This window comes from Takifugu rubripes, chromosome 2 (genome assembly GCF_901000725.2).
Source record: "Takifugu rubripes chromosome 2, fTakRub1.2, whole genome shotgun sequence".
Taxonomy (NCBI): Eukaryota; Metazoa; Chordata; class Actinopteri; order Tetraodontiformes; family Tetraodontidae; genus Takifugu; species Takifugu rubripes.
In genome coordinates, this window is record NC_042286.1 from 10,733,609 (window position 1) to 10,745,808 (window position 12,200).

At 40.7% G+C, this 12,200-nt stretch overlaps 3 protein-coding genes across 5 annotated transcripts; 1 reads left to right on the forward strand and 2 right to left on the reverse strand.

Moving 5' to 3' along the window:
• Window positions 1–280: 280 nt before the first annotated feature.
• khdrbs1a (KH domain containing, RNA binding, signal transduction associated 1a) lies at window positions 281–5,069 on the reverse strand. Of its 2 annotated transcripts, XR_965481.2 has the most exons (11): window positions 4,697–5,069; window positions 4,169–4,296; window positions 3,664–3,780; window positions 3,434–3,580; window positions 3,235–3,353; window positions 2,856–3,114; window positions 2,664–2,737; window positions 2,507–2,568; window positions 2,252–2,420; window positions 572–630; window positions 281–493 (listed from the first exon to the last, which is right to left on the reverse strand). XR_965481.2 is itself a non-coding variant. In XM_011616243.2 (9 exons), the coding sequence occupies exons 1-9, from the start codon at window positions 4,785–4,787 to the stop codon at window positions 2,317–2,319; spliced, it is 1,101 nt and encodes a 366-aa protein (XP_011614545.1). In that variant the 5' UTR covers window positions 4,788–5,069; the 3' UTR covers window positions 1,464–2,316. The 2 variants fall into 2 exon arrangements, 1 of the variants encoding a protein (XP_011614545.1); XM_011616243.2 differs by lacking the exons at window positions 281–493; window positions 572–630 and having other exon boundaries at window positions 1,464–2,420.
• Window positions 5,070–6,561: 1,492 nt separating this feature from the next.
• Window positions 6,562–8,519, reverse strand: zbtb8os (zinc finger and BTB domain containing 8 opposite strand). Its single transcript, XM_003962424.3, has 7 exons — window positions 8,310–8,519; window positions 8,115–8,139; window positions 7,918–8,039; window positions 7,744–7,826; window positions 7,468–7,520; window positions 7,161–7,197; window positions 6,562–7,059 (listed from the first exon to the last, which is right to left on the reverse strand). Exons 1-7 carry the CDS (start codon window positions 8,389–8,391, stop codon window positions 6,973–6,975), a joined length of 489 nt encoding a protein of 162 aa, XP_003962473.1. The 5' UTR covers window positions 8,392–8,519; the 3' UTR covers window positions 6,562–6,972.
• A 6-nt stretch (window positions 8,520–8,525) lies between these two features.
• On the forward strand, window positions 8,526–12,108 carry LOC101078368 (histone-binding protein RBBP4). 2 transcript variants are annotated; one of them, XM_011616234.2, is made up of 12 exons: window positions 8,526–8,685; window positions 9,145–9,292; window positions 9,384–9,529; window positions 9,856–9,864; window positions 9,984–10,157; window positions 10,249–10,364; window positions 10,462–10,622; window positions 10,696–10,822; window positions 10,915–10,992; window positions 11,166–11,300; window positions 11,381–11,491; window positions 11,561–12,108. In XM_011616234.2, the coding sequence occupies exons 1-12, from the start codon at window positions 8,670–8,672 to the stop codon at window positions 11,621–11,623; spliced, it is 1,284 nt and encodes a 427-aa protein (XP_011614536.1). In that variant the 5' UTR covers window positions 8,526–8,669; the 3' UTR covers window positions 11,624–12,108. The 2 variants fall into 2 exon arrangements, with proteins under 2 accessions (XP_011614536.1, XP_003962472.1); XM_003962423.3 differs by lacking the exon at window positions 9,856–9,864 and having other exon boundaries at window positions 8,527–8,685.
• The last annotated feature ends 92 nt before the right edge of the window (window positions 12,109–12,200 follow it).

Here is a 12,200-nt window from a genome sequence, read left to right on the forward strand (position 1 = left end):
TAGGACCCTTCACAAATACGACTGCAAGTACAGAGGTTTTTGCTTTTAAAATAAATTAATTGCCTGCTTTTTCATGGCTTCGCAATTAAATTCAGCACCATTAACGATTTAGAAATACTTAAAGTCAAATGGAGGTTTGTATCTGGGACGCCGTAATCTTAATTAAGATCCACAGCATTAGAAATTAGCCTAAAGTTATCCACTATGTCCAAGATACTGTAGAAATAAAAGCAAAACTGTGCCATTTGGTAGGTTGAGTGAGTCAGGGAGAACACAAGAATTCAATTTCTTATAAACTTTATTTCTTTGTATAAAAACCATTAAACAAACTTTAAAAAAAAAAAAAAAAAAATCACATTCATCACATACTGCAATAATACAGAAATACATTGCTGGTATAAAAAGATGAGACCACCTTTAACGCTTCTATAACCTGGAATTCAAACAATCTTACAGAACACCATTGATCTCTGAGCGCTGAGGACTTTAAGACCTGTAAAACAGAAATAAGGGTATGAAACTGTGGGGCAAAATTCAAAATAAGCCTTCTCTTACATTCTTTCCGACCAACCTGAAGTGTGCGGTGAACAGGAAGTCAAGGTGTCAACGTGCACCTCCACAGCTGACATCCTGAGACAAGAGAAGAAGAAATGAGACGCTGGATGCCGCAGCACGGACACATGTAGCACACACACTAATTTAACAATATTAAACATCATGCAACTCAAACTGACGGGTTTGGGTCCAAAACGATGTTTAAGTGCAGCTACTTTTCGTGAAGTTACACTGTACATAATCTAAAAGTAATTATTTGGTAAAATAAATTGGGACACCATTGGTTTTGTTTGAACAAAAGTTGCATCACAACAATGTTTTACGGCGTATTTTGCTCGGTAGAAATACAGACAGCATTTTGCAGTTTCAGTATTTTAAGTACCTTTGGGATCAACTACATTACGTCGTTTTGGGTTGTTTGCTTTTTTTTTTTTGCACAGAAAACAATACAAGAATCTAAGAAATGAGTGTTGGGGTTAGTTTTACCTTCTTGTGGCGATCTTTTGGCTTTTAGAATCCTCTCCTCTGCGTTTTTTTTTTCTTTTATAAAAAGCAGCCAGCATGACATCAAAGTCAAGTAAGATCCCTGCAAGCTTGATTTGAAATACTGTTGAGATCGGGTTATTTCAAGCGGCTGAATATACACTGCTGCAGAACCAACACCTTTTTTTTGGGGGGGGGGGGGGAAACTGACAAAACAATTTCAAACACTATCCGCACGTCCACGTTTGGCAGCACATTTCCTCGGTGAGGAGCTTTTTGGAATATCCTACAGGCGGCATTTAAAATTTATTTAAATACAAGCTGCTGCGCATACATACAGCTCTTTCAGAGGTGGCGAGAACCCGTGAGGACCACGTTCAGAAACTGACGGCTTTCCTTTGGTAAAACAAAGGCAAAATACCATGTTTAGGTTGGATAAAAAGAAACTAGAAGCTTTATTGAAACACGCACTACAGAAACATTTTGGAAATATTTAGTAGCCTATTTAGTCAAAAGTACACAAGCATGATGCATTTTGAGATGACAGGGCTTAAAAGGTGTACACAGGTGTCCTAAAATTATGTACAAAATAGAGTTGGCTGCAGCCGTCCTTACAGGAAAAAGGATTATTAATTCTAGCCTTTTTACAAGAACGAGCTGAGCAGAGCGATGCTTTCACAGCATTATTTCGACATATATATTCCAATTGTAAAGGGTGGAAAAATAGCATTTCAGATTAATTTTGGTAGTATTTTGGGAAATGCTCAAACTTTACAGCACTAAAATTGCCCTGCAGAAGAAATTGCTTCTCTCTTTTTCTTTTAATTTACCCAAAATACAGTTTAGGATTGGAGGTATGTATGGTAGTAATACGTGTAACACTGGCTTATTATTGTTTGTCAACTAGGAAGGAATTTTGTTTTCTCAAAAAAAGCAGCCTACATGAGAGGACTTTATCGCCACAAATACATTTTGATTGGGAACAATTAAACGATATCCAGAGTCTTTTTTTTTCTTAGTTAGGTTTAGTAAATCCTGAACTGCCAACTGTGCAGCTTAAAACATCTAAGGGAGAACAGATATTAACATGAAAAACTGTATTTTTTTTCCTTATCTAATTTTTTTCCTTATTTCCAACAAAACACTGAAGGTTTCTTTTTTTTTTAAAAAAAAAACATTAAAAAAAAAATGGAGCAAACAAAAGGGAAATTACTTTTGAAAAGTTCAGAGTGTTACAATCTGACACAGTTGTCGCGGCAACGCTCTACCAGCAGACGATCAGTATCTTCCGTATGGATGGTCTCTGTAGCCCCCCTTTGCCTGCCTGGCAGGCGCGGCTTTGCCGCCGGCCCCGGACCACGAGTTATCCCACTCGTCCTGAGCTGCGGAGACGAGGAAGAGAAACGCGAGCGGCGCCGTCAGCAGGTTGGAGACGAAAGAGGGGAAAAAAACGAGAAAAGTTACTTACTGTAACTTTCATAGGTCGTTTCCTGGGCCTCTCCGTGACCGTAATCATAATATTCTGTATCCCTGCGGGTGAAAATGTAGCCTTCAGTGCCATGTTGAGACAAGCAAACCAGTTAAAACACACACACACACACACACACACACACACAGAAACTCACGCGGCCGCTGGCTGCTGAGTGTAGTAGTTCTCATATCCCTCATAGCCAGTCTCTGGATAAGACTCTTCATAAGGCTGAAAGAAATTGAATCCGATCAACTAACACTGCAGCAGCTGGGACAAAAAACGACCCCACAACCCCTAAAATGAAGCACATCTCAAACTAGACTACGCTGGAGGTTGCAGAACTCACGTAGTCTTCGTAGCCCTCCACCTTGGGCTGTGACGCTGCAGGGCCTTGTTGGTGTGACATGGATGGGGTGGGAAGCATCCTCGGAGCCCCTGCTGTGGGGGGTCTAGAACGGGGAGCCGCTCCGCCTCTGTTGGCAGCAGAAGCTGGTCCGCCCCTGCCGGACGGGGCACCCCTCGGGGCACTGCCCCGCCCTAATCCTCCACGTGGAGCCCCGCCCCGCATCGCTCCTCGAGGGCCTCCGCGTGGCATTCCCCGCCCCCTGCGTAAATGAGTCGGGTTGTGACATGGTGCCGAAAGATCGCCCGTTTCATTCAGCTCAAGCTGCTTCTGCAGCATCTGTCACGTTGAACACAACGTCCAAGCCAAATATTGCGCCTACCTCGGGCCCGGTGGTCCACCTCGCCCCCTCCCCATCAGGCCGCCGCGTCCTCTGACCGAACCATCCTGGGATCCATTCAGGAAGTGAGGATCCATGTATGGGTCTGCTTCACATGGCTCCTACAAACATGGCACCAACAGCTCAGCAACACTGAGAAATTCTCTGCAAGTAAACCGCATTAGGGATCATCGGAGCGTACCGGAATGAGGAACTTCTTGACCTCATCCATGGCATGTGCCATTCGTAGATAAGCTTCGGGTATAGGTGCCGTGACCTCAATAAACACGTGCAGCTCCATGGCCAGGTGAGCATATTTGGCTTCGCCGCCCTTCCGCAGCTCCTCTTCCTGAAGAGCATTTGAAATGCAGGAGATGATAAACACAGATTCCCGTTTTTGAAATGCGCAGCAGGAGCGAGCTCCCCACTTACCTTGTTCTTGTCTCTCATGGAACCTTTGCCCAGGACGGAGATCTTGGCACCCGTTTCTTCCTGCAGTCTCTTTATTGTGCTGCCCTGGGGTCCCAATAGCTTACCAACAAAGTTAACCTGCGGGACATGAGGATTTTGAGTAACAGGCGACCGATTCAGCCCCCAAGAATAAAAAGAGAAGCAAGCATGGCAGCATGAATGCCTCTTACTCTAAAATCATTCAAACAGAAAAAGCGTAACTAGGGCAGCAAGAGCTTGGCTTCAGTTCACATGACTTCACTAATTGTCCAACTCTAGTCGACATGAAGTTTGTTATTCTGGCATCCAGGGTTACTCAAACATGCACGCAATAAATGAACTGGCTACATTTTTAAAATCCATTTGGTCTCTCAGCCAACAATACTCACTCCCTAAATGTGTTTCTCTCAATAAATAAAGAGACCTGAATAAAAGGGAGCGTTCCTGGTGAAATTCACCAAGTGTAAAGTAATCTGGACATGCATACCTTCGGATATTGCTTAGTAGGAATAAGTACTCGCTCCTTCAGTTTAAGATTCTTGGTAGCAAATAGATCCAAATATGTCTCTTTCTCTGGCTCTTTCTTAGTTTCACCTTTTTGGATTCTCTCAATCTCTGCAAAAAAAAAGAGGCGTCATTCATAAATAAACTGAACATGCATCAACATAGCATCAGAGACATCTGCTGCATTCAAAACGACAATACATAGCATCTATACAGCATCGCCCTCCATATGCATCGGTTATTCCCAGTGCAAAAGACGTAATTGTGTGCAAGATGCATGAAGCCGTCAAAGGCTTTTGAGCATGCGATTTCACAGGCGTCATCCTGGCATCGGTAACGTGTTTGTACATCACTACACGCACCTTGAAAACGTACAAAACGCTAAAGAAAATCTCTATTTATCAAGCAAATGTCAACAACCACGTTGCAAGCGAAAGGCCTGACGCCGTGCTGCAGGGCGCTCGCCCATGTGAGCCTCGATGAGGCGAAAGGCAATCGAATCCATCCTTACCGGCCGAAATGAGTTTCATGGCATGAGTGAATGAGGAATCCAAACTATCTTTCTCAGCCAGGAGCTCTGGAAGGTACTTCGTGTCTTCCATTTTGATTTACTTCAGAGCTCACTTGACTCGGCGGCGGCCTCTGGGTTCTGACGAGCTTTCACTAATATTCTTTGCTGCGCTAATGACGAAAGCCTCGGAAGGTTCGTCGGGGGAGGGGGGGCAATAGCAACTTGTTCGTATTGCAATGATGACGACCCCACAATAGTTGTTGGTAAACTTGATGCCTTTCTTTCCTCTTGAATCTTTGCGAATCGAGTCGTCCCAGTTGGACAAAGGAAGAATGGCGCAGCTACATTTGAGCGAGAAGGGGAGCAAGTGGAGGCGGGGCCGTGACGTCACTACCGGTTTGCTCTAGACGTTAAAAAATATATGAATAAAAAATATATGAAAAATTCTCACAACGTTTCAGTATTAACGTAGATATCCAATGGGAAGTGTTCAGAAGTTTATTATATTAAGAAAACAATTTTGAAACTCTCCACAAATTCAATTTAGATCATTTAGTGCAGGGGTGCCCACACTTTTTCAGCATGCGAGCTACTTTTCAAATGACCAAGTCAAGAAGATCTACCTACTATAAATTTGCGAAACATACATTTATTCATAAATATATTGAGAATTCTTTATATGATCCATATATGTTGGTGTACCTCACATAACTACATGAATCCATATTGCTCAATACAAATCTGTGCATTTTTTCAGCATGCAAGCTACTTACAAAATGATCAAAATGATCTACCCACCACAAAAATGCAAAACATCTAATTATTTTCAAATGTACTGAGGATTCTTTGTATATACAATGCATGTTGATGTACCTTTCATAACCGAATGAGCCAATATTGCAAAACACACATAATAATTAACTAATTGTCTTAAAATGAGAGGTAATTAGCTGAATAGCTTAGCGCCATTGTTTGCACATTGACCTAAAGGTCAATCAAGTAACGGGACTGCTGATAGGCTGACATCGTAAGTTCTGCTGCACTGCTGATTGGTCACCTGAATGTCAAATTCAGTTGTCATCTAACTGGCTGCCCTGTATATCAAAGTGACAGGATGAATGATGGGCTGATATTTTTCGATTAATTCTACCTCTACGATCGACCGGTAGATCGCAATCGACATAATGAGCACCCCTGATTTAGTGTATGTAATCTAACTGTAAAGCCCTTTCAGTCTATTAATGTTTCCAATAAAACACCTCTGTGGTTTTTAACGTAACATATTTGGTGCTGGATTTATTGGAATTTGGGTAAGCCTAACTATACAATATGCCATATTACCGTGGCAGTTTATGTAGTGGATATGTGTCATTTTATTCTGACATGCCACAAAAAGAAAAATAAGACCTCACTTTACAGACCACACCAGAAACAAGTCAAGCAGCTCATTAGCCTTTGATCAAAGTCCAAAAAGGTCATTAAGAAATTAAGACAATTGTGTTAGTTCCTTGTCCCATCAACATTTCCGAAAGATATTTCACTAACTTTACGTCATCTTACTAAGAAACAAAACACTTCACTTCCTTATACTGGATTTTAAATATGCTTATTGCTTATTGTATTGTAAATATGCTCATTTTTCATATTTCCTTATCTTTATTCTTATTTTACTGTATTATTGGTTTTTTGCCTGCACTGCACGCAACAAACACCAAGTCAAATTCCTTGTATGTGTAAAAAGGTACTTGGCAATAAAGTTCTTCCTTACTCCTTACTGAAAAGATAAACGCTGGACAACATTTAACCTTGGAGGTTTCAAAACAAGCTCCTAAAAAATGATCATGAAGCCCAAAAGAAGGCAAAGGTAAGAGTATAAATAATTTATTTGCTTACACCAAAGAACAAAAAAATTGAAAAAAAAAAAAAAGATTATGCATAGGAGTTTCAGGAACTGACAAAGCATCACTGTGATAAACACAATTTTAAATCAGATTGATTTAGATATTGTAAAAGGTCTTCAGACGTATTTAGAATTAAGTAAACCATGAACACAAATAAACAATGTACTAGTGATTTTTTGTAAAAATAATTTAGCTACCTTTAAAAAAAACAAGAGAATACATTTTTTTGAATATTTGTGAGGGCAATTTTTTGTCATAAGAAAGCACTACAATCTGTTATGTTGAATTTCCCCGTTCTAGATTTTACAATTCAGTGTATTGGACAGAAAGGCACAGAAATTGGCTCCAAACCTGCCTGTTGCCTCCGTTACATAATCAGATATCGATAATGGCAAATATCTCTGGCTTTTCTTTGTCATGGATCTGCATTGCTGAGTACGTGATGGCTTTCACCTCAGTTCCCTAGATTAACAATACAGAAAATTCCAGTTACCTGTCCAACAATCAGCTGTATTGTTATTGACCTGAGCTGTGTGTGTGTGTATATATATATACGTACTTACCTGTGGATGCTTTTCCAGAGAGAATTCCTCACCCCAGCTTTAAAGAAAAAACAAAAATATATCCATATATTTTACCATACAGCAGAAATTCAACTTGAAATTGGGGCAAGAAAACTAGCGTTGTTCCATCCTAACACTACAGCAATTTAAAGGTGGTAAATTCCATTTTTTAATACTGTATTTTATATTTGCAAATATTTATTTTTATGACTAATAAAAACAGTTCTTAACTTTTTTGCATTTTTGATCTATAGATTTGTAATCTGACATACTATCTCTAACAAATTATAAAAGTACCCAAACTTACCCAATGGAGCGGATCTTGAAGTGCATTTTGTCTATTTGCAAAACTTTGATTTCCTAGTTCACAAATTTAAAAAAAAGTAAAATTAATATAAAAAAATAAAATAAATACTCAATATTAATTTACAAAAAAGATTCATCGTACTGAATGCTTATATGCCTATATTTATTTTGTAATTACAAAGGATAACCAAAATCAGTTGTGGTCACATATTAAACCACCACTTTAACTTGTTAGCAAAAAAATGTGTAACGATAACTAACCATCCCACAAACTCACTCTTGGAACAAAGGATGGGTCATCGCAGAACTTGAACAACCAATCATCCAAAAAGTGGAAAAGAAGGGACTCCATATCATCACCTTTAAAGAGAAAAAAAGAATACACATGGACTTTAGACTATAGTTAAGTGCATGACTGATGATAGAGAGGACATGCTGACTAGCTTCTGACCTTCTGAATTCATATCAACAGTATCAAGTGGTTTCACTGTCTCTGTGTCTGTCATGTAGCCAAACATGCCCATCGCACACTGCTCAAAGGCTTCCTCCAGAGTGTCTCCCCAGGAGTGAATTCTGAAAGACAATTTTAAAAGGTTGATTAGATTGACAGCAACAGATACATATGAGATAGCGCCTGTGAAGACTTACTGTACATCTGCTGTGTGGTCCAGATCTTTAACAGAAAACTCAATAGATCAGTTTTACACAATATAACCGATATGACAGGCATCACTTCAGAACACATAAACTCCACGGAACAGTTATTTAGTCTTATCGTTGTTTTATGTTGTTTGTAAAAGTTAAAAAAGGTAATGAGATTAGTTACCAAAATACAAGACTTACATTCGTATTTCTTAGTGATTGGGGGATATTTAGCCTTAATGGCCTTTTGTGCCTCCGTCAGGTCTAACAAACGATCGTCCATTCTATAGTCTGTAATTACGATGCACTTGTATAAAGGTTAAAAGATGTAAATCTTGTTTATCGTGCCTATTTGCTACCGCTCTAACAGCAACACGGGGCGGAAGAGCGTTACCGGAAGTAGTCGTTAACGGAACTTCCTGTCAGTGTCAGTGTGGGCTGATTGGCCAGCGGTGTCCTCCGGTGTTGGCGCCATTGCCGAGCCACAGCGTTGTCTTCTACGCGTCTTTTTCACAACAATTTCTACTTTTTCTTTAAGACTAGTGTGCTATCTCCGACACCATGACCGATAAAGACGGTAAGTGCACCAATCCTTATGAATTAGATGGTTAATTATTTTTGCACCTTCTACATTATTAGAATCAGGATATGGTGATGGTTCTTGGCGCGCCGGCCAGCTTCTCTCATTGTTACACACCAGCCAGCTAGCTGCTAGCATATGTTAGCTGTTCGCTCTGTGGTTTCACGGCATTTAGCTCAAGAATGGGAGTTATCATGCAGCTTCGCATGGTATGTTGTGTTGCTTTTGATCACGCCGAAGTTTCTTTTAAATCTTTGTAAATTCGTACCTTGTTGCAGCTAATGGGGAGCAAACGGATGCTAACATTAGCACGCCATCAAAGTAAACTCACATCGCAGCAACGTCGCATGAGTTTAGTGTGGGATTAAGCTAACATCGGCGCTAATATCAACCTTAATTCATGTTTGGAAAACACGTGGTTTTACAAAACGTTGCATTAAATTTGGCATTTTGTAGCCGCATTTGATGATGCTGTGGAGGAAAGAGTTATCAATGAAGAGTACAAGATCTGGAAAAAGAACACCCCTTTCCTGTACGATCTGGTCATGACGCACGCCCTGGAGTGGCCCAGCCTCACTGCGCAGTGGCTCCCAGATGTCACAAGGTGAGCTTGTGCAAAGCAGTCGTCATCTGAAACAAGTTTTTTGTTTGTTTTTTAACTTTACGTAATCAATTAATTGCATACCATTCCACAGGCCTGAAGGCAAAGACTATAGTGTTCACAGGCTGGTACTTGGGACACACACATCAGATGAGCAGAATCACCTTGTAATTGCTAGTGTTCAGCTCCCAAATGATGATGCCCAGTTTGACGCCTCGCACTATGACAGTGAAAAAGGAGGTGAGAGATATAATGTGATTCACCTATCACCTGTCTTTGGACTAAAAGATGATTGATTGATTTTACGAGTATTTTTAAATCATTGTCTTTGACGCAGATTGGATTTTAAAATGTTTTGTGAGTGCTGCTAACAATTGTTTTCACTAGAACAAATATTTGATGAAAAATATTGATGTGGCTGAAGCATATTTAGGAATTCTGGCTATCAAAATGGATTTTTTTTCTTGTAGTAATCATTCCACTAATCATTGCAGGCTTAACTGTTTCTTTGTTACTCTCATTAAATGTGTGAATTTAAATCTTGCTGAAACACTTTAATGCTGCAGAAAATATTGGTATGTATTTGTTTAAAATTTTATCTAAAGTGCTGTCACTGTCATTTGTAGAGTAGAATTACATTCCATACAGTCACGTGCAATAACAATTTTATATATCTGGTCCTGTTTTATTTCAGAGTTTGGAGGCTTTGGGTCTGTGAGTGGAAAGATCGAGATTGAGATCAAAATCAACCACGAGGGAGAAGTGAACAGAGCTCGCTATATGCCCCAGAATCCCTGCATCATCGCCACCAAGACCCCTACTAGTGATGTGCTAGTTTTTGATTACACAAAACACCCCTCCAAGCCTGGTTAGTGTGACAGCAGAAATGCATCTCTTCCCCAGAGTTTACAACAAATCATATTTCTTTACAGCTTGTAACATTTTTTTTCTGTCAAAAGATCCTTCTGGAGAGTGCACCCCTGATCTGCGTTTGCGAGGCCACCAGAAAGAAGGATACGGTCTCTCCTGGAACCCAAACCTCAGTGGCTGTCTGCTCAGTGCTTCTGATGACCATGTAAGCAACAAGTAGTAGAAATATAAGACAACTGACCGGAATTAGGCTGATTTGATGGAATTTCTAAGCTTCTGATGATTTTTGTCTCCTCTCACAGACTATCTGTCTTTGGGACATTAGCACTGTCCCAAAGGAGGGAAAGATCGTGGATGCCAAGACCATCTTCACAGGCCATACTGCTGTTGTTGAGGATGTTTCCTGGCACCTCCTGCATGAGTCCCTGTTTGGATCAGTAGCGGATGACCAGAAACTAATGATGTGAGCAGAGTAGCATCACAATAATCAGCCCCCCCCCTTCCCCCCATCACGCTTTCTCTGTGTTTATGTAAAGCTGGGACACGCGGTCCAACAACACCTCCAAGCCCAGCCACGCAGTGGATGCTCACACCGCAGAGGTCAACTGTCTGTCCTTCAACCCCTACAGTGAGTTCATCCTGGCCACTGGCTCTGCCGATAAGGTGAGACTACCTTTTACTCCACACCTGTTGTTGTCGGATCCCCCGCTTTTGTCAGATATGAATGCTGAACCTGGTGTGATTGTCATTTTTAGACGGTGGCTCTTTGGGATTTGAGGAACCTTAAACTGAAGCTGCATTCATTTGAGTCTCACAAGGATGAGATCTTCCAGGTAAAAAAAAAATAATGTAAAAGTTTTAGGTCATCCATGTATCCAAAGCATCAGGTTCTCTGTAGGGAACCATAGAGGAGTAAACTAGAAAGATGTGTGGTCACTTGCCAGACAGCTTTTCTCAGTTTAGTTATGTGAATAACTGTAATGTTTGGGTCTTCTCCACCCTACAGGTTCAGTGGTCTCCCCATAACGAAACCATCCTGGCCTCCAGTGGCACCGACAGGAGGCTCAACGTGTGGGACCTCAGCAAGATCGGAGAGGAACAGTCACCCGAGGATGCGGAGGACGGTCCTCCTGAGCTGCTGGTCAGTGGCAACAAAAGCAGCCAATGCGTTATAAGACCCGTTTTCAGCCCGGTGCTAATTTCTATCGTGCTTTATTTTAGTTCATCCACGGCGGTCACACAGCAAAGATCTCAGATTTCTCTTGGAACCCCAATGAACCGTGGGTCATCTGCTCTGTATCAGAGGACAACATCATGCAAGTGTGGCAGATGGTAGGTCCAAAATATGAGCACATGTGTCTTCAGTCCAGGGAATAAACTCTTGTTCTGGTTCTGTTCCAGGCTGAAAATATCTACAACGATGAGGACCCGGAAGGTGCTGCCGACTCGGAGGTCCAGGCTTGAGTCTTCTCGTCTTTTCATTCTTCCTGTTTGTTAAAATGGATCCATTTTTCAGTGTTGGGTGCATCGGCAGTGTTGTCTTTTTAAAGCTCGTAATTGGCAGCTCTAATTTTTGTAGAAAATTTCAAGAAAAAAAATGAAGCGCTGCATTGTCATCAGAGTATTTAAGTTAAATCCTTATGGATGCAATTATTGCATCCCAGAATTCCTTTCTCAAAAACCAACACATGCATCAATCAATCAAGATTTCGCTCTTCTCCTTGATGGTTTTACTTCTCGCCCTGTTTAGTTGTGCTGGAACTTTTCTGCGCAGATCCATTTTTAATAAAACATGTACATAGTGAAGGTCTGTCTTTGCTTTATATTCGTAGTAGAACTTTTCCAGGCCCTATTTTCACTTGTGTTTTCCTGAGGGTTTTTTTTTTTTTTGTGCTGCATCTGATCTTCTGTGTACTTAAGTATATTCATAATAAAATATTCACACTAAACCCTCTTGTATTATGCCACTGATTTCAAAACTTGATTAGTATTCTGTAACTTGGAGAACCCCAGTGAAAACTGGTAGTTTTGTAATTATTAG

Bases quoted from the DNA above. Each gene is read 5' to 3' on its own strand.
- khdrbs1a (XM_011616243.2), bottom strand. From the start codon at position 4,787: ATGGAAGACACGAAGTACCTTCCAGAGCTCCTGGCTGAGAAAGATAGT. The intron at 4,297-4,696 runs GTAAGGATGGAT...TTTTTTTTGCAG, and splicing joins CATGAAACTCATTTCGGCCG to AGATTGAGAGAATCCAAAAA. The intron at 2,569-2,663 runs GTGAGTTTCTGT...TTTCACCCGCAG, and splicing joins ACTCAGCAGCCAGCGGCCGC to GGATACAGAATATTATGATT.
- zbtb8os (XM_003962424.3), bottom strand. From the start codon at position 8,391: ATGGACGATCGTTTGTTAGACCTGACGGAGGCACAAAAGGCCATTAAG. The intron at 7,198-7,467 runs GTAAGTTTGGGT...TTTTCTTTAAAG, and splicing joins TTCAAGATCCGCTCCATTGG to CTGGGGTGAGGAATTCTCTC. The intron at 7,060-7,160 runs GTAAGTACGTAT...TTGTTAATCTAG, and splicing joins CTCTGGAAAAGCATCCACAG to GGAACTGAGGTGAAAGCCAT.
- LOC101078368 (XM_011616234.2), top strand. The intron at 10,158-10,248 runs GTTAGTGTGACA...TTCTGTCAAAAG, and splicing joins AAAACACCCCTCCAAGCCTG to ATCCTTCTGGAGAGTGCACC. The intron at 11,301-11,380 runs GTCAGTGGCAAC...GCTTTATTTTAG, and splicing joins ACGGTCCTCCTGAGCTGCTG to TTCATCCACGGCGGTCACAC.